This window comes from Streptopelia decaocto (genome assembly GCF_964273445.1).
Source record: "Streptopelia decaocto genome assembly, chromosome: 3".
NCBI classification, from domain to species: Eukaryota; Metazoa; Chordata; class Aves; order Columbiformes; family Columbidae; genus Streptopelia; species Streptopelia decaocto.
In genome coordinates this window covers 120,608,038-120,631,073 of record NC_138656.1, presented here as the reverse complement: position 1 = coordinate 120,631,073, position 23,036 = coordinate 120,608,038, and the positions used below count along the sequence as shown (strand labels likewise).

Here is a 23,036-nt window from a genome sequence, read left to right as displayed (position 1 = left end):
GTGAGGATGAGGTGCAGCAGTGCACCTCTTCTAGTCGGCTCCTCCGCCCTTGGCATCAGAAAGTTCTGGTCAAGGCACTGGAGGAACCTCCTGGGCCGTGGCTGCCGGCCGAGCAGTCCTTCCAACAAACATCAGGGAAGTTCAAATCCCCACCACAACCAGGGCCTGTGACTGTGCGGCTGCTCTCAGCTGTCTGTAGAGGCCTCATTGACTTCCTCACCCTGACCTGGTGGCCTGTAATAGACACCCACAATAGTATCACCCTTGCCAGCCCGCCCATATTCACCCATAGACTCTCAACTTGCTCCTCATCCATGCCTGGACAATACTCAGTTTTCTCTCTCACATAAAGAGCAACTCCACCACCACGCCTGGCCGGCCTGTCCTTCCTGAAAAGGACACAGCCATCCATGACCACATTCCAGTCATGTGAGCTGTCCCACCATGTCTCTGTAATTGCCACCAGGTCATAACCTCCTGCCCTAACACAGGTTTCTAACTCCTCCTGCTTATTCCCCACACTGTGCATTGGTGTGCAGGCATTTCAGAGAGCGAGCCGAGCACACCGATTTCACCCAGGGGTGTGGGAGGCCTCCCAGTATTCATCAGTTCTAGAGTGCTGCCCCACTGATGCAAGCCCAGCTACAACTCTGTTAATTGTGGACGGGGAAGGCCGTGGGTCTACAACCGTAACCTTGGGGACAGACAAACAGCAGTTTGTCCTCTGCTCTCCCTGGCTGCTGCTCCTTGCACAGACTCTGGGCAGGTTCAAAGATCACGGTGATTTTCTCTCCTGGCTGGTGCTTGCTCAGCTGACACTGTGTTTCCCAGAAATGACAGCCGTTCTTGGAGAGGGCTCAGGCAGCCCACGGAACTGAAACTGCTCCTCCTACTTGGTGGAATTGCACAAGGGGAGCCCTATCAAGACCCCGAGGTGGGAGGAGGAGACATGCTCCTCCATGAAAGGCTCATGTCCTTTTAGGCAAAAGCCCTCATTTCTCTCATCTCAGGTGAAGAGTTTATCCTCCAAACCCTTCCTGAGGACAGAGGGTGCTGAGAGGTGCCTCTTTGGCAGGAACCCTGCAGGAACCAGCCAGGCGGGGGTTCCCAGTGCTCCCAGAGCCCCTGGGACCGGTACCTGCAGGTCTGGAGCATCTCTTGTGGGGCAGCAGGAGGATGCAGCCCCATGGACTGGTACACTGGAGGGGTAGAGAGCAGCCCCAGGAGAAGGACTTGGGGTGCTGGGTGAGATATCGGCCATGACCCGGCCATGTGCGCTGGCAGCCCAGAAACCACCCGTGTCCTGGGCTGCATCCCCAGCCCCGTGAGCAGCAGGTCTGGGAGGGATTCTGCCCCTCTGCTCCTGTAGTAACAGGACAAGGGATGATGGTTTTAAACTAAAGGAGGGAGATTCAGGGCGGACATGATGCAGAAATTGTTTGTGCTGAGGGTGGTGAGAGCCTGGCCCAGGTTCCCAGAGAGGTGGTGGCTGAACCATCCCTGGAGACATCCCAGGCCAGGCTGGACGGGGCTCTGAGCAGCCTGAGCTGGTGCAGATGTCCCTGCTCATGGCAGGGGGGCTGGGGGAGTTTTAATGGTCCCTTCAACCCAACCATCCTGTGAGTCGCTGATTTTGAGGTACAAGGAGGAGGTTGGGGATGTTCCCAGCCAACATCCCCAAGAGCTCAGCAGCCCCTGCTGCCTTTCACCCCCGTCCCAAGCAGCAGCTTTGCCAGGTTTCACTTCCATAATCTGCTACAGGCAATGGTGTGATTTCCAGAAAGGCTGGAGTTCTCTGTGCTGCCTCGATAAACAGGAAACCACAGCCCGCCCTGAGGAGCGGGGACTATAGAAGAGAGAGTTTGGGGAGGGCTGGGATCAGCCTGGGAGCTGCCGAGCACCCGAGGGAGACGGTAGGACCTCGGGGATGAGCTGTGGGAGGGGGAGCTGGGGATCAGCACAGAGCAGGGATCTCATTTGTCTTCTGCTCTGTATTTCACATGTTTTCCTGTCGATGGAGAGATGTCAGGGAAGGAAAAAAGGGGGTTTTGGGCAGGAGGCGGGTGGTGTGTGCTGTGAGTGTGTCTGGAGGAAGCAGCCTTTGCTCGCCAGCCCGTTTGCGGAGCTGTGGGCACCAGTGTGTGCCGGGGCTGAGCTGGGAGGGTGCGCTGGCCTGAAGCCCAGCCGTGCCGGGGGCCGGGAGCCGTGCAAGCTCCTGTACCCTGATGCCATTTGCTTCCCCGCCCTGGAGACAGGGACGGGGCTGGGCCGTGTGCGAGCGAGACTCAGGGCCAAGGGCAGGTGGGACGGCAGCCCGTGGCCTGGGGAGCTGAACGGATAATTGGGGGAACATCATGGGTAAAAAGCTCTTCCGTGGCGAGCTCTCTGTCAGCGTTCCGGGGTGCAGAAGCAATGGGTGCTGGGGTGCCGTGCTGGGGCTGGCAGCGCGGGCAGCTTGGGTGGTGTCTCTGTCTGCTGTGCCGCTCGTTAGAGAGCGTGGCAGCGCTGGGGTAACGAGCAGCATGGTGCTGGAGGAGGAGGAAGGGGGGATGCTGGTGGCTGCGGCGTTTCCCTTCCCAAGCAGCCGTCCCGCGCGCTGGGGCTCTGCTTCCCAGGGAGCGGCTGGACGCCTGCCCGACCATGGGCAGTGGGGAGCAAACACCCTCCTTGGCTTTGCGAGCAAGCGCAGCCTCTGCCGCTTCCTCAGCTCTCCTTGTTGCGACCAGGAGTGGTTCTTGCTTTTGCTTTTCCACTTCTCTCCCCTGTCCCACTGGCAGGAGTGCATGAGCTGCTTCTGGGACCTTAGTCACTGGTGAGGACCAACCCACCATGGGGTTTCTGACCCTCTCTTTGCGGGGCTGGAGCTTCCCCCACAGCAGCAGATGCCAGATGTGGCCAGTGGTGGGATGGGGCACGTGCTGCCATATTGTCAGTGCTGTTCTCCCAGATGTTTCCTGGGCAACCTGAGCCTGAGTGGACAGCACAGACATTAACTGGGCAGCCTGAGTCCTCCTGCCTGGAGCTGGTGTCCATCTCTGCTCTCACAGATCAGCCAGCTCTGCATCCTTCAGCCTGCTCTGCATCCTTCCACACCTCCTTCTTTGTGTCAGCACTGGTGTGGCCAGCAGGCCCAGGGCAGTGACCGTCCCTGTGCTGGGACCTGGGGAGGCCAAACCCTGAATCCGGTGGTCAGTTTTGGGCCACTCACACCAGGAAAGGCCTTGAGGTGCTGGAGCGAGTGGAGAGAAGGGAACGGAGCTGGTGAGGGGCTGGAGCACAAGTGTGATGGAGCGGCTGAGGGACCTGGGGGGTTCAGCTGGAGAACAGGAGCTGAGGGGAGACCTTCTGATCTCTGACCTGCCTGAAAGGAGCTTGGAGCCAGGGTGGGTGGGGCTCTGCTCCCCAGGAACAAGCGCCAGGAGCAGAGGAAATGGCCTCAAGTTGTGCCAGGGGAGGCTGAGGTTGGATGTGGGGAACAATTTCTTCCCCAAAGGGCTGTGGGGCATTGGAACAGGCTGCCCAGGGCAGTTCTGGAGTCACCGTCCCTGGAGGGGTTGAACACACGTGGAGATAACTTTCTTAGGGGCATGGGTTAGTGGTTGACTTGGCAGTGTGAGGTTAATGGTTGGATTCGATGATCTTGAGGGTCTTTTCCAACCAAAAGGATTCTGTGTTTTTCCCCTTGAGAAAGGTGATGTGGGCCCTGCTCCCTCCCTTGCGGGTGGCTGCTCTGTGGTGCACAAGCGTTCGGCCGTATTCCTGAGTCACTCCTGAGCACCTTTTGCTGTGTGCAGGAGAGACTCTGCATCAGCAGATTCGTACTTTGCCTCTGTCCCTGGGCTAATGTACACAATGGGTATGTGGGTTTAGGATGTTGCGGTTTAAGCCCACAGGCAGCTCAACACTACACGGCTGTTCCCTTGCTCTCCTTCTGCATGAGGTGGGGGAGAGAATTGGGGACAAAAGGGTAAACCTCATGGATTTAGATAAAGACAGTTTAATAGGACAGAAAGGAGAAGAAAGTAATGATGATGATAATAATAATAATATAGAATTTACAGAACAAGTGATGCACAATGCAATCGCTCACCACCCACTGAGTGATGCCCAGCCTGTCCCTGAGAAATGACCCCACCAGCTTTCTCCTAGGTTACATGCTGAGCCTGAAGTTACATGGTATGGAATATCCCTTGGGTCAGTTGGGGTCAACTGGGGTCAGCTGTCCCTGCCGTGTCCCCTCCCAGCTTCTTGTGTCCCTGTTTGCTGGTGGGGTGGTGTGAGGAGCAGGAAAGGCCTTGACTCTGTGTGAGTCCTGCTCAGCAGAGACTAAAACATCACAGTATCACAGTATCACAGTATGTTTGGGATTGGAAGGGACCTCAAAAGATCATCTAGTCCAATCCCCCTGCTGGAGCAGGAACGCCCAGGTGAGGTCTCACAGGAACATGTCTAGGCGGGTTTGAATGTCTCCAGAGAAGGAGACTCCACAACCTCCCTAGGCAGTCTGTTCCAGTGTTCTGTCACCCTCACTGAGAAGAAGTTTTTTCTCAAATTTAAGTGGAACCTCTTGTGTTCCAGCACATCCCGGTGTTATCAAGATTATTGTCATCCTAAATCCAAACCACAGCACTGCACCAGCTGCTAGGACAAAAATTAACTCTGTCCTAGCAAAAACCAGCACAAGGTCCCAGGTGAAACCCTCATCTGGAGAGCACCCCAAGAAGGCTCTGATGAGTCTTTGTTGGCTGAGAATCATCACTGGTGGAGAAGGGGTGACCTCCACTGCTCCCTGGAGTGAATCCTCCCCGTGGAGGGGTTGCCATTGCTAAAGAAATGCTCTTGAACTCAGGTTTCCCATAGCAGAGTCTCAGTTGTCTGTTCTTAAAAAAGTAATTTAATCAAAAGGTGATAAACTAAAACATAAATGGAACAGTACAGCAAAGAAACAATCCGGACTGGTTTTCTCTCTATCTGCAGGTCCTGGCCTTCACAGTCCCATCACCGAGTGACCAGGTCATGACAGGTTCATGATATGCGGCCTGGAATTCCAGCAAGCCTGGCCAATTATGTTCAGTTTGTGTACTCATGCTAAAAGACATTATTCAAACAAAAGAACAGAGCTAAAAGAATCAAATACAATTTAGGAGTTAGTTTGGTCAACCTTGTCCTGCAACAGCCACTTCCTGACTGTCTGGTCTTCTTCTTTAGGATTTTGGACCTTTCCTTCCCACTGTTTTTTCCTCCTGAGCTCTTGAGGTGGTGCCCATCTTCTTCTGAAGACCCCGGCCTTGTCCCCCAGGCCAGCCAGGTGACGGTGCGCTGTCCCAGCTGAGCGGGGGACCTTGGCTGCCTGTGTCCGCTGGAAAGTCAAGTGTCTGACCAAACGGCGTGTGTGCTGGGAGGTGAGGTGAGTCAGACCCATATCCCTTGAGTTATTGCCTAAGTCTTCAATGGCTTTTAAGGAAAAGCTGGCACTAAAGGCTCCCTCTGAAAGGGTCCCAAGCCCCCTGGATCAATAGCAGTGTTGGAAGGGCTTAGTAAGAGTCTCATGTTGTCGGTGGGACAAGAGCTGAATGCATGGAAAGGTTTTGTGCACAGAAGGAATCTCTTCAGTATCCAACTGAATTGAGGCAGAGAAAATTAGCAGCTTTGTATTATAATGCAAAAAAACAGGTGTAAAGATACATGTACGGTGAGAGCGTCAGCTACATTGAAGTTACCAGGAAACAACCTTTTGAGTGCATATCGGGGGAGTGAAGGGGAGACAAGAAACACATCCAGAGAGGGACACAAAGGGGATAGACGGGGGTCCCGCACACAAGGCCAAAGATCCAAAGTCTCCCGTCACTGATGAGGGGCCAACAGGATGCTCCAGCCACAGCTCTGGACAGGGACAAGTTGGATTTTTCCCAACCGCCGGGGTGAGAACGATGTGTGTCCTGAGAACCCGCTCCTGGGGAACGGGCGTGAGTGAGGTGAGTGAGGGGCTCCGCGCCGGCAGCGGGAACGGGACCGCAGGGCACAGCCCGTGTGCCCGGAGCCGGGTGTTCGGGGCAGCGTGTCCTGCGAGTGAGGAGTGCCCGTGGGACGGGTGTGTGAGCGTGTGGCTCTGCTGGCGAGCAGCAAGCTGGGCCAGCCAGCCAGGAGGAGACCCGTGGGGCTGGTGAGAGGGTGCGGGATGCAGGGCCAGGGGTGCACAGAGGGGCTGTGCTGGTGCTGGGCGCTCCAGGGAAGCTCCGGCTGTCTGGACGCATGTATTCATGAGTCCTGCTGGGGACATGTGGGAGCTTTTGAAGGCAGCACCTTGACCATGGCTCATTTTGTGGCCAAGTCTGCGTGTGAGTGTGTTGTCTCTGGGATACACAATCAGCTCCATTCTGGGTTGAACGTGCAAAGGGGAAAGCAGCAGGAAGGTCCATGGCCTGGAATGGGGACCCCCAGGTCTTGGGCTGCCCCCGGCTGGGCCCCAGCAGCTGGGTAGCAGGAATCCCCTGGGCCTGCAGCTGCTGGAGAGGAGCCCTCTTGTAAGAGGCCAAGGCCTCTGTCACATACCTTAAAGACAGACTGTTTTCCTCTTCCACAGCCATGGCTTCACAGGAGGACACACAAAAGGATGAGGAAAAGGCACGTCTTGCTAAAAAACTGCTGGCAGAAGCATGTGAGAAGGAAGGACTGGATGCTGGATACTGGCTGCCCAAACTGTCGGAGCTACTGGGAGTGAACTCCAGAGAAGCCCTGAAACATCTGCAATATGAAGACTACCTGAAGCTGGAGTGCGCAGTGCGGCAACCATGGGAAAAAAAGGCGCTCCAAAAACTCCTGGAACTAACAGACAAAAAAGCAGCCTATGAGAAGATGGCAAAGGAGAGACAAGAAGCGGCCAAGCTGCTCCTGAAGGAGCTGAAGGAAATGCACGACAGCCGCAGCCACAGCAAGGACGCTGTAAGACAGAAAGAGGAGGCTCAGTGGAAAGCCATGGGGATTCCCAAAGAGTCCTGGGCCCTACCAGAGAACTCAATGATGGAGGTGCTGGGGAACATCCATAAGCAGCTGGAGCAGCAGCAGTCGTCAGTGGGCAGGGCTGAGAACGTCTCGGACGCGGAGGTCCTGATGCGGGCGTCGGGGGGACTGGCCCTGCAGGGCATTTACAAAACCAGCAGAACTGCAGATGTGCTGGCAAAGCGAGAGCAGCTCATCAGGGTTCCCAGTGAGTTCAAGCTGGCAGGTCCGGAGCAAGGGTCGCTGTTCGATAGGAAGGAGTTCTCCTCCTCTGCAGCAGAAGCCACTTTCACCAAGTCCATGGAGCAGCTGGGGTTCAGCATCAGCGTTTCTGCCAAAGCCGGATTCTGGGGGGTTAATGTTGAAACGGGTACAGATTACAGCAAGTCCTTGCAGTCGGAGGACACCCGTCGGTCCTGCTCTGAGCAGAGCTACATTTGCACCACCAAGTACCGGTACATCCCTCTGGCCTCCTGCTACTTCCAAAAGCATCAGCTTCACCTCTCAGATGCGGCCCTGCAGAAGTTGCAAGACATTGAGCATCTTTTGAGCATCACGGAGGAAGCAGACAGGCCCGACATGCTGAAGAGCAAGTGTGGGAGCTTCTTTGAGAGGTTTGGGTCCCACGTAAACCAGGGTCCCCTCCACTTTGGGGGGATATTCTGGTGGAAAGCATCTACAGAAGGATTCAGAGCTGAGCATTGGGAAGAGATGAAGCGACAAGTATCTGAAGCGCTGGACTCCTATATTAGGGCGAGTTACGGCCTCTTTGGTGGCAGCGTTGACTTTTCGAAATCCAGCTCACAGGCTTCTTTCCAGGGAACAGAGAGAAAAAATGTCCACACGAAAGTTCATCTCTCTGTGACCAACACAGGGGGACCATCAGAGATGGATTCTCTTCGTCAGTGGAAAGCGGGGCTTGAAAGTAACAACAGAACCTGGTCTGTTATCGACCGAGGCTTTCAGCTCCTCCCAGTGTGGGATATAATCCTGTCCAATCACAGCAGTGATTTTAAGTCCAGCTATCAAGTGAGCAGCAGCCTCAGGGCCGCGTACGAAGCGCTAACGAACCTCCGTGTCAGCACCATGTTTGGGGAGGAACTGGCCAGTGCGGTGGAAGAGGCCAGAGCTTTCATGGAGCGCGTGGAGGCCTGGGAGGTGCCGGGGGATGAAAGAAAACTGCTCACGCTGGTAGATTTCAAACAGAGTCTGAATGAGAAAACCAAAAGCCACAGTGTCTGGATCAACGTGTGCCTGTCAGACAAAGCGCTGCAGGAGTTCCTGCTGAATACTGTTCGGTTTTACCAGAAGTCACCTCCAGAAAACACCATCTACATCAAGTCCCTGTTGAGGTCCCTCCTGGATCCTCACAGCTATTCTGTCGAGGACTTCCCCAACTCTTCCCTCATTATGCAATGGATCTTCCATACTGAGCACCCGCTTCCTGAAACTGCCCGTGTGTCTGAGCCTGAAGATCTCACCAAGACACTGCTGCAAATGAAGGACTACATCCAGGAAGTCAACTACGCGCCACACTCCTCTGAATCTGCCATTCATGAAGCAAAGAAAAAAGCCACCGTGACTGCAAGCCAGGCTGTTCGTTCCTTACTCCAGTTTCTCCAGGACACGGCACAGAAAGACATGGAACTGTTGGTGCACGTCATTACAACCAGCACAGGATACCAGGTGGAAAGGGGCACTTTTCAGCGCCCCCTTGGATGTCCAGAACTGAACTTCATGATAAATGAAATGGAAAAGCGACAGAAAGAGTATCTGAGTCTGAAGGAGCGAGATGTGTCCAGAGCTCAGGCCTTCCTGCTGCTGACGGGCCTGACTGTAACACCCAACTACAAAGGGGTGTCCCCTGAGGAGAAGACTGAGCGTCTAGTTTTCATGGAAGATCACATGAAAACCTTATGGAGCACAGAGATAAAAACTCTCCTTGAAAAGCACAGTTCATTGACAGACTGGGAGGTGCTGGAACGGGACTTGTGTTCCTTCATCGACGGGCGCGTGGAAGACACATGTGATGATCTCAAGAAACACAATATAACCAAAGACATGGAAGACACTTTTCAAAGAGTAGAACCTTCCAGGCAGTCCAAATCCAAATCAGACAGCAGCAAATCCAAAGCAAATCAAGCCATTGCAAACCAAGAGTTCCTCCACTTACTTAAGCGCCTGGGACTAGAAAGTCAGTATCCAAGAAAAATGGGGACAGAAGATTTCCATGTCATATACAAGACATCTTTACATGACAGCCAGCCCAGCAAGGACAGTGAACTACCCTTTTACTTCTTACAAAAGCTATTAACCATGGATTATCGGGTGAGGTACCTGACTTGCAAGGACGAGAGCGACCCAGGACTCACATCTGTGCCAGAACCCACAGAGCAAGAGCACAAATCCTCGGATTCCTTTGATGACTTTTTCATGGATTTGCAGAGAGAAGCCCCTAAATGTGCCAGCAGGGAGAGTCACGTGCACCCCATGGACCTCCAGATGGCAATTTTCCATTGCGCTGATGATTTCATGAGACAGTACATGGCAACAAAGCTTGCCTTCTGCCAGTTTGCACTGCCCCTCCTGGTCCCACACCCCTGCACTTCACACATAGAGTTCCCCCTCTGGTCCCTCAGCCAAATCAAAAGGAGCTGGAAAGAAGTCAAGAAGTCAGGAAAGCAGGTCCGAAGTAACAGTTACAATAACAAACTCTTGTATCAGGCTGAGACCCCCATCGTGTCCTTCCTGCGGATCGGCAGTTCTCCCTCCTCTTCCAAGTCCAAGATCCTGAATTTGTTGCTGACCGAACAAAAACTTAACCCTTTTTTCAACCGAGATTGCAAAGGCAGCACCAGAGAGTGTTTGCTGATGAAAGGTGTTGTGGAGATCTCCTGGTACTGTCCCCGGGGCAGTGACGATGACAGCTTTGACTGCTGTGTTGCTTTCTGTAACCTGCACGGAGACGCAAGGGATCACGAACAACAGCTACAGTTTTTACAGGAGATATCCGCTGTGACCGTGGCTCTCGTATCCGAGACTGATCAGAGTGACGAGAAAGGGAAGAAAATTTTACGTGAGCTGTGGCAGTCGCAAAGGCCTTTGGTTTGTCTTTTAACCGAAATGGAGAGCGTTGCAGCTGGCCAATACAGCCAAAACATAAGAATTGGTATCAAGAACAGAAACGAAGCAGAATTAACGGGCGAGCTGACAAAAACAATCAGGGGTCTCCTGGCAGGGTCTAACACGCTTTTCAGCCTCGACGCCTGCCTGGACAAAGCTCGCAAGCTGGGGTTCTTAGTCGATGAAGATACAGAGGCGTGTGTGGCAGCCAAAGAAGAGGCAACAGCGCTGCTGAAGCTTCTGAAGAAAGAACCGTTGTCTGAGATCAAGTCCCGGCTACTGCCTCTTCAAGGAAAACTGTGGTACCAGTGGTGCAAAAGTGACAAAGAACTCACTCGCTTGCAGGAAAAGCGGAACAAGAGCATAGAGCATCATCGGAGTGAAATCCAATCAAAGAAGCGGGCGATAAGAAGAGAGCAACGAGACAAAGCATTCCCCCTCAATCCTCTGATGAAATCAGTCCTTGTCTTTCTCCACTCCCAGCCAGCAGATACCAAGAAATACTTCCTGCAGTGGATGAAGGTCTTTATGGATGACCTCTCCTCTGATAGCCTTGATGACCTGAAGAGACAATACCACCAGTTATGGTCTGAAGTCCTGGCGGTAAAGAAGAGCAATGATAAAAATGATCTGAAACAACAGTTGCAGAGAGATTTAGAGGCCCTCTCCAAGAAAATGGACGATTCATCAATTGGCCTTGAGCATATTTTGAGAGAGGTTGGGCAGATTTATGAAGCTCTGGAATCAACGGACTCAAAGGAAGAATATGTTGTCAAACTACCTGAAATTGCAGCTGATCTGATGGTTTCCGGGTATCCCATCGAGCTGATGGATGGTGATGCTTCTTACGTACCATTACGATGGGTCGGAGCAATCTTTGACAGATTAATTGAGAAGCTGGGGGACAAACGAGTATTTGTTCTGTCAGTGCTTGGCATCCAGAGCACAGGGAAGTCAACCCTGTTGAATGCCATGTTTGGTCTTCAGTTCAACGTCAGTGCAGGGAGATGCACCCGGGGAGCGTTTATGCAGCTAATTAAAGTGGACAAGAAGGCGCAACAGGATCTGGGCTTTGATTACATGCTGGTTGTTGACACAGAGGGACTCCGCGCCATAGAGGTGACCAATAAGCACTCCATCAATCACGACAACGAGCTGGCCACCTTTGTCATTGGCATCGGCAACATGACTCTGATCAATATCTTTGGAGAAAATCCTTCCGAAATGCAAGATGTCCTTCAGATTGCTGTGCAGGCTTTTCTGAGGATGAAGCGAGTAAAACTGTCTCCAGGCTGCCTGTTTGTGCACCAAAATGTGGGAGAAACGACTGCCAGGGAGCAGAACATGGAAGGACAAAGACGTCTGCAGGAAAAGCTGGATGAGATGACCCAGACAGCTGCCCAGCAGGAATTCTGTGATGTCTCCTCCTTCAGCGATGTCATCCGCTTTGACGTGAACACCCACATCCATTACTTTGCTCACCTGTGGGAAGGAAACCCCCCAATGGCACGACCCAATCCCACCTACAGCCAGAACGTCCAGGAATTAAAGAACAAAGTTCTCCAAGCAGCCAAGAAGGAGGCACAAGGCAGCATTCTGAGGCTCTCGGGCTTGAAAGTTCGAATCAGTGACCTCTGGAATGCTTTGCTGAATGAAAACTTTGTTTTCAGCTTCAAGAATTCAGTGGAGATTGCTGCCTACAGGAAACTGGAAACCGCATTCAGTCAGTGGTCCTGGCAGCTGAGGAGCCACTTCTTAGAACTGCAAATGAAGCTGGACAATAAAATTCGGAATGGGGACTTGCAAGATGTCAGCAGAGAACACCTTGAAAAACAAGTGCAAAAGACGAGTGAGGCCATTAGTGAAGACATGGAAAAGTTTTTCGGGAAAGACAGAGACCATGAGATACTGGTCCAGTGGAAAGGCAACACGGAACTGAAGCTGAAAGACCTGAAAGAATCTCTTCTTCTTGAGACTAGAAAGAAGTGTGAGAACCTTATAGAACTAAAGAAGAACCAGTGTAAACTGGAGCAAAGGAGGTCAGAATACGAAAACGAGCTCCTGGCAAGGAGCAGGGCTTTGGCTCTGCGTCTGAAAGGCCAGAGCCTGAGCGAGAGGGAGCTGAGAGACAACTTCATGTCTCTATGGGCAGAGTGGATTGCTGATGTCTCCTCTGCTGCTCCCCCTCTAGAACAGGTTGATATCGATGTGCAAATAGAAAATGTCTTCCTAGATCACTTTAAGGAGTCTCGCTTACATGAACGAATCAGGACATTTCCCAGACATCCTGAGTTTTCTGTTGACTTGGAGAAACATGTCGCTAAGAAAAAGAAATGGCTAGGATTCACGACTGTGAGTTTGGATAACGCTGATGAGGACCGCATACACCGCATTACAGACAACATCATAGCCAATGTGTGGGCAAACATTGATAAGAAGGAAAAGGAGAAAAGGGATTACAGTCCAAGCTTTATTCATGAAATTCTAAATGAAGTAGAGAAAGGTATGAATTCTGTCCCTAACAATGCAAAATACACTTTTAATACAGATTACAGAATAGATTTATCACTGTATCTGTGCCGAATGGCAGCAGGAAGGTTTAAAGCCATGCGTGAAGCGTTCCAAAGAGCAAATGATCCAGTCGTCTACCTGGAGAGCAAGAAAGAAGATTTCTTCACATGTTTCCAGATTTCCTGCCAAGGAGCCACTTGTGTCACATCATTTGCTGTTTTCCTGTGTGAAAAGATCGGCCCAGCTCTTCGCCAGGCGGTCTATGAGAGGACAGCTCTGGCCATAGCTCGAGACATGAAGGGCAAAGTCCCAGACTTCAATGGCAATAGATCCTCTCTGGAAGTCTGCATACTGAGATACCTGGCAGAAGAAGAAAAGTTTGAGAATTTCAAGGAGTACCTTTATTTCCCAAGAGATTTTTTCCAGAGTTACATCAAGACACGTGTTGAGACCTACTGCTTAGACAAGAACAGGAGGCTGGAGAGGTTCTTAGATGACTCCCTTACTCACTGCTATGAGAGCATCCAGTTGGCTGTTTCTGCATCAACCAACGTTGTCAAAGACAGAAAAGACAGAAAAGACCAAATCTCTCTCTGGCTGGATGAATTTTGCAGGGCACTTGGAGAGGTGCTGAGCTTGCCCAGAAGGGACCTGAAGGGCCTTGAGCATCAGGAGGTAACAGACATGGAGTTCCTGAACAATGCCATGGCACAAGCACTGGCTCCTCTGAAAGATCAGCTCAGGGAGGAGTTTGCTGGAGCTGATATGAGCCGGTTTGAAAGGCCGCCCCACACGATCCTGGCTGAGCAGTTTTCAGGGTGCTGGGAGCAGTGTCCCTTCTGTGGGGCGGTTTGCACAAACACCATGCCGAATCACGATGGAGACCATCGCGTTGTCTACCATTGTCCACAAGCTTTGACAGGAGCGTGGTGGATTAATACAGACAATCTGGTCATTGATATTTGTTCTAGTTGTGTTGAAAGTGACAACATGTTCAGGATTGGTGAAGACACATGGATCCCCTACAAGAGATACCGGGATGCAGGACCTCCTTATTCTTCTTGGAACATTCCTCCCGATCCATCCATGCTGGTGTACTGGAAATGGTTTGTGTGTCATTTCAGGACACAGATAGAAGAACGGCACAATATGAAATTTCATGGCAAAGGAGAAATCCCTGAGTCGTGGCACAGAATTACAAAGCAGGACGTGCTTGAGGAACTGGAGAAGCTTTAGCTCAAGGCGACATGAAGAACCGCAACTGCTTTGCATTTTAGATGACCGTAGTACAAGTCTGTCCACAAAATACTGTTATAATGACTATGATCTCAAGCCACATTAACAAATCTATATCTATCTGCTCACAAAGATGTGTGAAATGAGGTGTGCTACTCCTGCCATTGCTCAGAAGTTCCCTTGCTTCAAAATAAGTTCAGAATCCTCTTCCCTTCTTGCCATGAGCATTTACCTCTGCTGTGCCTTAGAGCAAAAAAGAAAAACCTTCCTGCAGCGAGCGGTCCTATGGCCAAGGTTAAGACCAAGAGCCAGGTGAAGAGCAAAGGCAGCATTAGAAAGTACCGGTTTTATCAGCGGCTGGGAGACAATAAGTGACACGGCAAAGCAATAGTTTTCCTGCAGTGAGTACTTGTCACACTCAAAGAAAGGGCTGTGGGACAGAATCACTGAGCTGAGCCGTTCCCACGCAGGTGCCTGGACCTGGGGAGCTTTCCTGCAGCTCTCGGCCAGGACAGCAACTGCTCTTGCCGTTGCTTCGCTGTTGAGCAAAAGCCTTTGTATGACCAACGTGGAGAATTATGTTCCTCCGCATGTTCCCCAGCAGCCGTCGGCCGTGTGTGACGTTAGTGTTTGTGCGGCCAGGACAGGCTGGTGGCAACGGAGCCGTGGTCTGGAGAACGTGTGACCAGCTGGGCCTGCACCCGTGGGCTGGTCGGAGGCTTTTGCTGCACAGTTCCTGCAACGCCGCTGGAAACCCAAGGCCCGAGCCCTCCTGGAGACTTGCCCAAAGCCGTGGGTCAGGATAATCCCCCGCAGTCTTTGCTAATAAAGTAGTCGAGCTGAACAGGGCTGGTCTCTGTATCTTTATTTTCAGGTGAGCCCCAGTTGTGCGTGACTTCAGCGTCTGGGCTGTGAAGACAGGCGGGTGGCAGCTGGGCCATGGTCTGTGGAAAGGTGTGTGGAAGGAGTGTCTGCTCCTTTCAGGGTGTCTGCTCAAGGACCCTCTTGAGCGTCTCAAGGGATAATAAGAAGGGGAGGAAGCCACAGAGCAGAACAGGGAGTTAGACAGATGTGCCCCACAAATGAGAAGGGAGGCGGTGGTGGGAACCCAGCCTGGTCAGTCCCACTGATGGTGCTGGGAGGCTGAGAAGGTTTATTCCAGCGAGGTTATCTGAGCGGGGAGCTGGTCAGCTGGGAAATGGAGGGAAAAAAGGGGAAGGAACCCCCAATATCCCAGCAAAGCCTCCATGGAGACACCGGCAGGAAACAAAGCTGTGTTGGGAGTGTGAGCTGCAGGGGCTGGGGGCCAGTGACTGGTGAGGCCTGTGGGCTGTGAGTGGATTTGGGGCAGCTACTGGAGTCAGACTGGGGCTCTGGGTGCCCCTGGCCTGTGGTGTGAGCGAGTGCAGTGAGGGGGGTCCCAGTGCAGCTACTGCAGTGAGGGGGGTCCCAGTCCAGCTACTGCAGTGAGGGGGGTCCCAGTGCAGCTACTGCAGTGAGGGGGGTCCCAGTGCAGCTACTGCAGTGAGGGGGGTCTCAGTGCAGCCACTGCAGTGAGGGGGGGTCCCAGTGCAGCTACTGGAGAGAGTGACTGGGGTCCCAGTACAGCGAGTGGGGTCTTTTCCCGCGGGTGGGGATGTTCTCCTGCCCATGAGCTCCCTGGGCAGCGCTGAGGGAGGCGGGTGCCGGGCTGAGCAGCGGCAGCGGGGGCAGGACCGTGGGTCAGAGCCCACGTGCTGGTCCCGGCTGCTGGGGGGAGCGAGTGTCTGTGTCCCCAAACCAGGGGTGCGTGGGGCGAGTGTGGAACCCACCAGCAAACTTCCAGCTGGACCAGCGGGTGAGTTGAGGGTCTCAAGTGCAGGCGGGGGTTTCAGCTGGGTGGATGGTCATAGAGTGTCCTGAGCTGGAAGGACCCACCAGGATCATGGAGTCCAACTGCTGTCCCTGCACAGGACACCCCACAGGTCACCCCGTGTGTCTGAGGACGGTGTCCAGTCTCTTGTTGAACACTGTCAGGTTGGGGCCGTGACACCTCCCTGGGGAGCCTGTTCAGTGTCCAGCACCTCTGGGTGAAGAACCTTTTCCTCATGTCCCACTGCCCCTCCCTGGCACATCTCCTGCCGTTCCCTGGGCTCTGTCACTGTCACAGAGCAGAGCTCAGCCTGCCCCTCCTGCTCCTGCTGAGGAACCTGCAGCCCATGAGCTCTGCCCTCAGTCTGCTCTGCTCCAGCTGAACAAACCCAGGGACTGCAGCTGCTGCTCACACGGCTTCCCCTCCAAACCCTGCACCAACTTGGCAGCCTCTTCTGGACACTGTCCAGCAGCTTTGTCTCCTTTTCTCCTGTGTCCCCAGCCCTGCACACAGTGAATGCTGCAGGTGAGGCCGCCCCAGCGCAGAGCAGAGCGGGACAATCCCCCCTGCCCGGCTGGCCGTGCTGTGCTGGGGGCACCAGGACACGGGGCCCTCTTGGCTCCAGGGACACTGGTGGCTCATGTTCAACTGGCCATCGACCAGAACCCCAGATCCCTCTCTGCAGAGCTGCTCTCCAGCATCTCGTCCCCCCGTCTGTCTGTACAGCCGGGGTTGCCGTGTCCCAGGTGCAAAATCCGTCACTTGCTCTTGCTGAACTTCATGCAGTTGGCGATTGCCCAGTTCTGCAGTTTGTCCAGATCCCTCTGCAGGGCCTCTCTGCCCTCCAGAGTGTCAACAGCTCCTCCTAATTATGTGTCATTGGCAGACTTACTAATTAATCCCTCAAGTCCGTAATCTAAGTCATTTATAAAGACACTGAATAGTGCCGGCCCTAAGATGATCCCCGTGGAACCCGCTAGTGTCTGAGCCCGACATGACCCCATTTACTAGAACCCTTTAAGCCCGGCCCGTCAGGCAGTTGCTCACCAGCTGCATTGCGTGTTTACCCAGCTGTGTGCTGGACGCCTTGTCCAGGAGGAGACTGCCAGGCACAGAATGGTTTGAGGTCACTGATGGCTATGCTGAAGTCCCCATGCTCTTCCCCACCACTGCAACGCTTCAGTAGCTGTCCCGGCCCAGGCGAGAGGGTCCTGGGTGACCCCCCAGCACCGTGAGCAGAGCCTGGAGCGGGGCAGAGCCGCCTTCCCACCCGAGCGGAGGCACCAGCCTGTGCAGCAGAACAGAGTGGGGACATTTCACCTGCCGGACGGTCACACCACCAAGCCAGCTGATTTCCCACCTGTCCTCAATGTCTCTTCAGCCCGTGGCTCATCCCCAATGGCAGGAGGAGCTGCGGGGTGTGTAGCTGCACCCTCTCCTTGAAAAACAGGGACAAAGAGCATCCCTGACACATGTGGCAGGTCCCTGTTGCACACAGAGCCCCAGACAGCAAGCAGCTCCATCTCCTTTATTTTCCCATTGCTCCTCCTGCAGCTGGACAAAGCAGGTTTCCGCTGAGGGCAGGGTGGGTGCCATGGCTTAGGCTCGGCACGCAAAATAGACGTCTCGGTTCTGCCTCTCCTGCGAGGGGACCCTCTTCCCCGAGGGGAAGGTCTGGCAGGTCCGTACGTCCAGTGATGACAATCGCAGCAAATGCCAGCGGGTCTTGGCGCTGAGTGGTGGGCTGGGGAGCAGAAGAATGGGAAGGATGGTTACCGGGGTGCAGGCAGCAGGTACGGAGGTGCAGGCAGGGGTTCCAGAGGTGCAGGCAGGAGTTACTGGGGTGCAGGCAGGGGTTCCAGGGGTGCAGGGCAGCAGGTATGGAGGTGCAGGCAGGAATTACAGGGGTGCAGGCAGCAGGTACGGAGGTGCAGGCAGGGGTTACCGGGTGCAGGCAGGGGTTCCAGGGGTGTAGGCAGAGGTTACCAGGTCCAGGCAGGGCTCAGCCATCGAGATGTGCTCCGAGGGCACTGGGGCACCCACAAGCCCAGCACTTTCACCCAGCAGAGCTGCAGAAGCAGGTTGAGGTTGCAGCGTTGTCCCCGCAAAAGGATTTGTCCAATTTGAGTCTTCACGGGGCTGATACAATCCCAGGGCTCCCAAATCCTGAGTCCCCGCTGGCTCTGCCTACGCCAGCACCCCACACGGGCAACCCAAGTCCTGCTGTCACGGATTGCACGGGTATTGCAAGGAGAACACAGGCAGAATGGGGAGATGTTGTCTGTGCCGTGTTCAGAGCTGATGCTGCAAGACCAACCCGTGCTCCCCAGTTTGCAAACACCCACGACCTCCAGGACACAAATATTAATGCAGAAGTAGCTCTGCACTTTGGTATTATCCAGGTGGGTTCAGTCACACGTCTGCACGAGGAAGGAACCTGGGGATGGGGAAGAGTCTGAAGGGATAGAGGGAAAATAAAGATGACTTTCAAGGCCACCACCGCTTCTGCCCCTTCGAGGACACATTGCCTGTCCCTCCAGGGGTTGGTGACAGCCAAATGTCAAGTCAAAAGACATGGACTTTTTGGAGAGTAGCTGGAGGAGCCCCAGAAATGATCCAAGGCTGGAACAGGCTGAGAGAGTTGGGGTGTTCAGCTGGAGACGAGAAGCTCCGGGGAGACCTCATTGTGGCCTTTCCAGACTTAAAAGGGGTGGATAAGAAAGATGGAGACAGACTCCTCAGCAGGGCCTGTTATGACAGGGCAAGGGGTGATGGTTTTAAACTAAAGGAGGGAGATTCAGGCCGGACATGAGGAAGGAATTGTTGTCCCTGAGGGTGGTGAGAGCCTGGCCCAGGTTGGCCAGAGAGGTGGTGGCTGAACCATCCCTGGAGACATCCCAGGCCAGGCTGGACGGGGCTCTGAGCAGCCTGAGCTGGTGACGATGTCCCTGCTCATGGCAGGGGGACTGGGGGGCTGGGAAGGTCCCTTCAACCCAAACCATCTGTGATTCTGTGATTTGATGTGCAAGGAGAGGCAGAGAGCTGTGTTATTCACGCTCAAGAGGAAAAGGCAAAGGGGAATCTTCTCATAGTCTACAGCTACCTAAGGGGAGGTAGCAGAGAAGAGACGATCGAGCGGATGTAGAGATGTGAGAAGCTGGAGGATGCACCTTGAATTCTGAGGTGCCTGGTGACAGGCGCAGCTATGGGCACAGGTTAGAACATCGGCAGATCCAGCCAGATATAAGGAAAACATATTAAGGTACTTTATCTGAAGCCCTGTGAAGATGACTGGAGGTTTGTTTGGGTTTTTTTCCCTCCTGGATTTTACACCCTGTGGAGCCTCGGCCGTATCACACTAGAGGGCACCCACGTATTTCTGCTGGCGCCGGCTCCGGCTGCTCCCCCGGCAGCTCAGCCCCCGGCCTTTCTCAGCCCATTTCACATCCAGTGTCATCATCCTCATCCTTTGTCGGGCATTGGAACAGGCTGCCCGGGGCAGTGCTGGAGTCACCAGCCCTGGAGGGCTGGACAGACGGACATGAGTTTCTCAGGACATGGGGCAGGGACAGGGCTGGGGAATGGTTGGACTCAATGAGCTTGAGGGGCTTTTCCAACCAAAATGATTCTGTGATTCTGTGATCCCAGGTCAGTGTCATGCTCAGAGCTCGAGGCAAGAGGGAATTGCTACTCTATGCCCCCACTGAGTTTTACTTTCATTTCATTCTTGCTAAAAATTATTTATCACTATCTTTCCATTCCCAACATACCCATGGTGGTTTCAGTGCTGGAGAGAAATATCCAGCCACTTAATGCATGTTTCAGCAGGGCTGTGTCTCCTTCTGCCCACCTTTGTGCCTCAGAGATGCTGCTGAGCTCCTTCACACGCTCCAACGTCTGCAGCATCTGCCCTGACGTTCCCAGGAGGTTTTGGGGTTACTCAGCCCACGTGCACATTGGGTGATGCTGGGGAAGCTTAAACGGATCCTTTCGACATCACTTCATCACCCGCAGCCCAGGCTGCGTGCACAGGGCTCTGTGGTGTTTGAGTGGACACATTCCCTTTGCCCTGGGCAGACCGGTAGCCAAGACCGGAGCAGGAGAAGCAAAGAGCGATGGTTCCTATCTACCACGGCCACAGCTTTGCTCTGTCCTGGTTTGCAGCTCCGCTCATGGGCTGCAGGGCTGGGGGTGCAACAGAAGGGTTTCATTTTGGGCGATAACAGATGTTCTGGTGAGACATCTGTGAGGATGAGCTGTCCTGACACTGGTGGCTTAGGGAGGACATCTCTGAGGTCTCAGCGGCCCTGCTGCAGGCGTTAGGATGGAAGGCAGGAAGCTCTGCCATCGGGTGTGCTGAGCACAGCCAGGGGTAGAGCAGACGAAACCCACACGTGAGGTGCACGAGCGGCTGGGTGAGATGACTCCAGAAGTACCCAGGAGCGTCACTCTCTGATGTCTGTTTTCCATAAATGGCTACTTGAACACTAACAAAAGGGCACATTTTTCCTTTTGGTTTTGATGACCTCCTGCTCTCTCCAAACCTCACATTTTGCAGGTACCAGGTCAGCAGAAGACTGGACCCACCGGCTCAGAGGAGAGGAGCCCCAGCACTGCCCATGCCCAGCCTGGCTGTGCGGAGGCAGGAGGCAGCTGTGGGATGGAATTGGTGCTTCCCCCATCAATTCATGGCCATGGTGACTTGGAGACCTCGTCTATCTGAGATGGTTTGGGTGGCCGGTGGGCACCCTGGGGTGGCAGCTGGACCTTTGGCCAGCTCACATGTCTGGTTGCTAAAGTCAAGTCTTTTCAGCAGCGGCTTTGGTATAATATTCCCGTTGCAGCCCTCAGCTCTCCTTGGCCACACCGATGGTGGGAAAGGTCCCAGGGAGCAGCAGAGCCTGTGGTGTGTCCCACAGGTACAAAGAGAGGAGAAGGTGGGACATGGAGCCCATGGGATGCTGCTCCCGTTTTTATGAGGGCTTTGAAATTCAGAAACATCCAGGATTTCAAACACGCAGCCAGGAGGATACTTGCTTTAAAAACCAACCAACCAACCAACCAACCAACCAACCAACCAACCAACCAACCAACCAACAAACCAGGCAGCCAGCCAGCCAACCAACCAGCCAACCAACAAACCAACCAACCAGCCAACCAACCAGCCAACCAACCAACCAAACAGCCAACCAACCAGCCAACCAGCCAACCAGCCAACCAACCAACCAACCAACCAACCAACCAACCAACCAACCAACCAACCAGCCAACCAACCAACCAACCAACCAACCAACCAACCAACCAACCAACCAACCAGCCAACCAGCCAACCAATCAACCAAGCCAGGGATTTCTAAATTAGGAAAAAAGCCTCAAATCCTGGCACGTTGCCCACCTATTTCTCCTCTTTCAGGTTAATCTGGTTTCTTCTGCTCTCATTTTTCTGAGGACAGAAGGTTTGGGCGAAGAAGAGAAGGATGATCAGGTGCAGCGCTGGCTCTCCCCCAGACCTCTCTGGTTTCATCCCACCAGCCCTGGGCACTGGGTGCCACCATGTCCCGGGGACATCGGTACTCACAGGTCAAGTGGATGAGGGCATCTCTCCTTTTCCTTCATGGGCAGCACAAAGTAGGGAACAGGGTACAGCGTCCCGCTCTTGTCCCGGTAAAACTCACGGTGCTGCTGGACCAGCTGCAGATAAAGGCAAATGTCCAGATGCACACACCTGCACACGCAAATGTCCAGGAACACATATGTGCACGCACAAGCATATGCACACGTATGTGCACACACATATGCACAGGTGTATGTGTGCACACACACACATAACGGAATGAGGAATCACAGAATGGTTTGGGTGGGAAGGGACTGTTAAATCTCACTCAGTGCCCCAACTGCCATGAGCAGGGACATCTGCACCGGCTCAGGGTGCTCAGAGCCCCGTCCAGCCTGGCCTGGGATGTCTCCAGGGATGCTTCATCCACCACCTCTCTGGCCAACCTGGGCCAGGTTCTCACCACCCTCACCACAAACAATTTCTTCTTCATGGGCCCCTCAGTTCCAGCAGGACAGGGAACTGCTGCAGAGAGTCCAGCGCAGCCACCAAGATGCTGGAGGGAGTGGAGCATCTCCCGTGGGAGGAAAGGCTGAGGGAGCTGGGGCTCTGGAGCTGGACAAGAGGAGACTGAGGGGGGACTCATTCCTGGGGATCAATATGGAAAGGGGGAGTGTCAGGAGGATGGAGCCAGGCTCTGCTGGTGACAACCTGTGACAGGAAAAGGGGCAATGGGTGCAAACTGGAACACAGGAGGTTCCACTGAAAGAGGAGAAGCAACTTGTTGGGGGTGAGGGTGTCAGAGCCTGGCCCAGGCTGCCCAGGGGGTTGTGGAGTCTCCTTCTGTGCAGACATTCCAACCCCTGGACACCTTCCTGTGTAACCTCAGCTGGGTGTTCCTGCTCCATGGGGGGATTGCACTGGATGAGCTTTCCAGGGCCCTTCAACCCCTGACACTCTGGGATTCTGGGATTCTGAATCTCCCCTCATTTAGTTTAAAACCATCACCCCTTGTCCTTATCTCAGGTGTCGGTGCATGCAAGTCTTTGCCTGCTGCTCCACAGACAGTTTCTGCACCATTCAAGCCCCACACCTTGTGCTCAGCCCCCCCTGAGCAACACCCCTGGTTGCCCACATGCATTAAACATGCACAGTGGACCCCCTGCTCATGCATGAGTGACGCCTGGAATTAACCCCTCCCTGAGGTTCCTTTCAGTTTTGTGAACACCCGAGCACTCCAGCTGCCTGGAATCACAATTGGCTGCTGAGGTGACATCTCTGCTGCTGCCTGTGCAGGGATTTTGCGCAGTGGGGCTCACCACGTTTAAAATTGATCTGGGGAACAATTTCTTGCCCAAAGGGCTGTTGGGCATTGGAACAGGCTGCCCAGGGCAGTGCTGGAGTCACCAGCCCTGGAGGGCTGGACAGACGGACATGAGGTTCTCAGGACATGGGGCAGGGACAGGGCTGGGTTATGGTTGGACTCGGTGATCTTGAGGGGCTTTTCCAACCAAAAGGATTCTCCCGTTCTGTGCAGGCAGCAGAGGAGGGCTCGTCTGTCCCCAGCCCCCGTAGCCAGCAGGTGCCCGTGGCCACCCCGCTTCCCCTCCAGGGTCCCCCGTGTCCTCACCCCGTAAAACCTGCCCAGCTCCTGGGATCGGCCGCCGTCCAGGTTGAAGCGGGTGTGCTGCGGGATGCAGGGACACAGGTCCTGGCTCTCTTGCCGTGTTGTCATGGTGTGGGGGCTCAGGGGGTATCTCAT

General features: G+C 54.0%; 2 protein-coding genes across 4 annotated transcripts; one reads left to right on the top strand and one right to left on the bottom strand.

The window, feature by feature from the left end:
• The first annotated feature begins 1,893 nt into the window (after nt 1-1,893).
• On the top strand, nt 1,894-14,711 carry LOC309437688 (interferon-induced very large GTPase 1-like). 3 transcript variants are annotated; one of them, XM_082048347.1, is made up of 2 exons: nt 1,894-1,913; nt 6,584-14,711. In XM_082048347.1, exon 2 carries the CDS (start codon nt 6,586-6,588, stop codon nt 13,867-13,869), a length of 7,284 nt encoding a protein of 2,427 aa, XP_081904473.1. In that variant the 5' UTR covers nt 1,894-1,913; nt 6,584-6,585; the 3' UTR covers nt 13,870-14,711. The 3 variants fall into 3 exon arrangements, with proteins under 3 accessions (XP_081904473.1, XP_081904472.1, XP_081904474.1); XM_082048346.1 differs by lacking the exon at nt 1,894-1,913 and adding an exon at nt 5,317-5,407; XM_082048348.1 differs by lacking the exon at nt 1,894-1,913 and adding an exon at nt 5,386-5,402.
• Nucleotides 14,712-17,320: 2,609 nt separating this feature from the next.
• CIMIP2C (ciliary microtubule inner protein 2C) lies at nt 17,321-23,036 on the bottom strand (the record flags this gene model as incomplete). Its single annotated transcript, XM_082048993.1, has 3 exons — nt 17,321-17,465; nt 21,299-21,411; nt 22,905-23,036. 3 exons carry the CDS (start codon nt 23,034-23,036, stop codon nt 17,321-17,323), a joined length of 390 nt encoding a protein of 129 aa, XP_081905119.1.

What these genes read in the sequence shown, in the direction of transcription:
- LOC309437688 (XM_082048347.1), top strand. Translation starts at nt 6,586, where the DNA reads ATGGCTTCACAGGAGGACACACAAAAGGATGAGGAAAAGGCACGTCTT.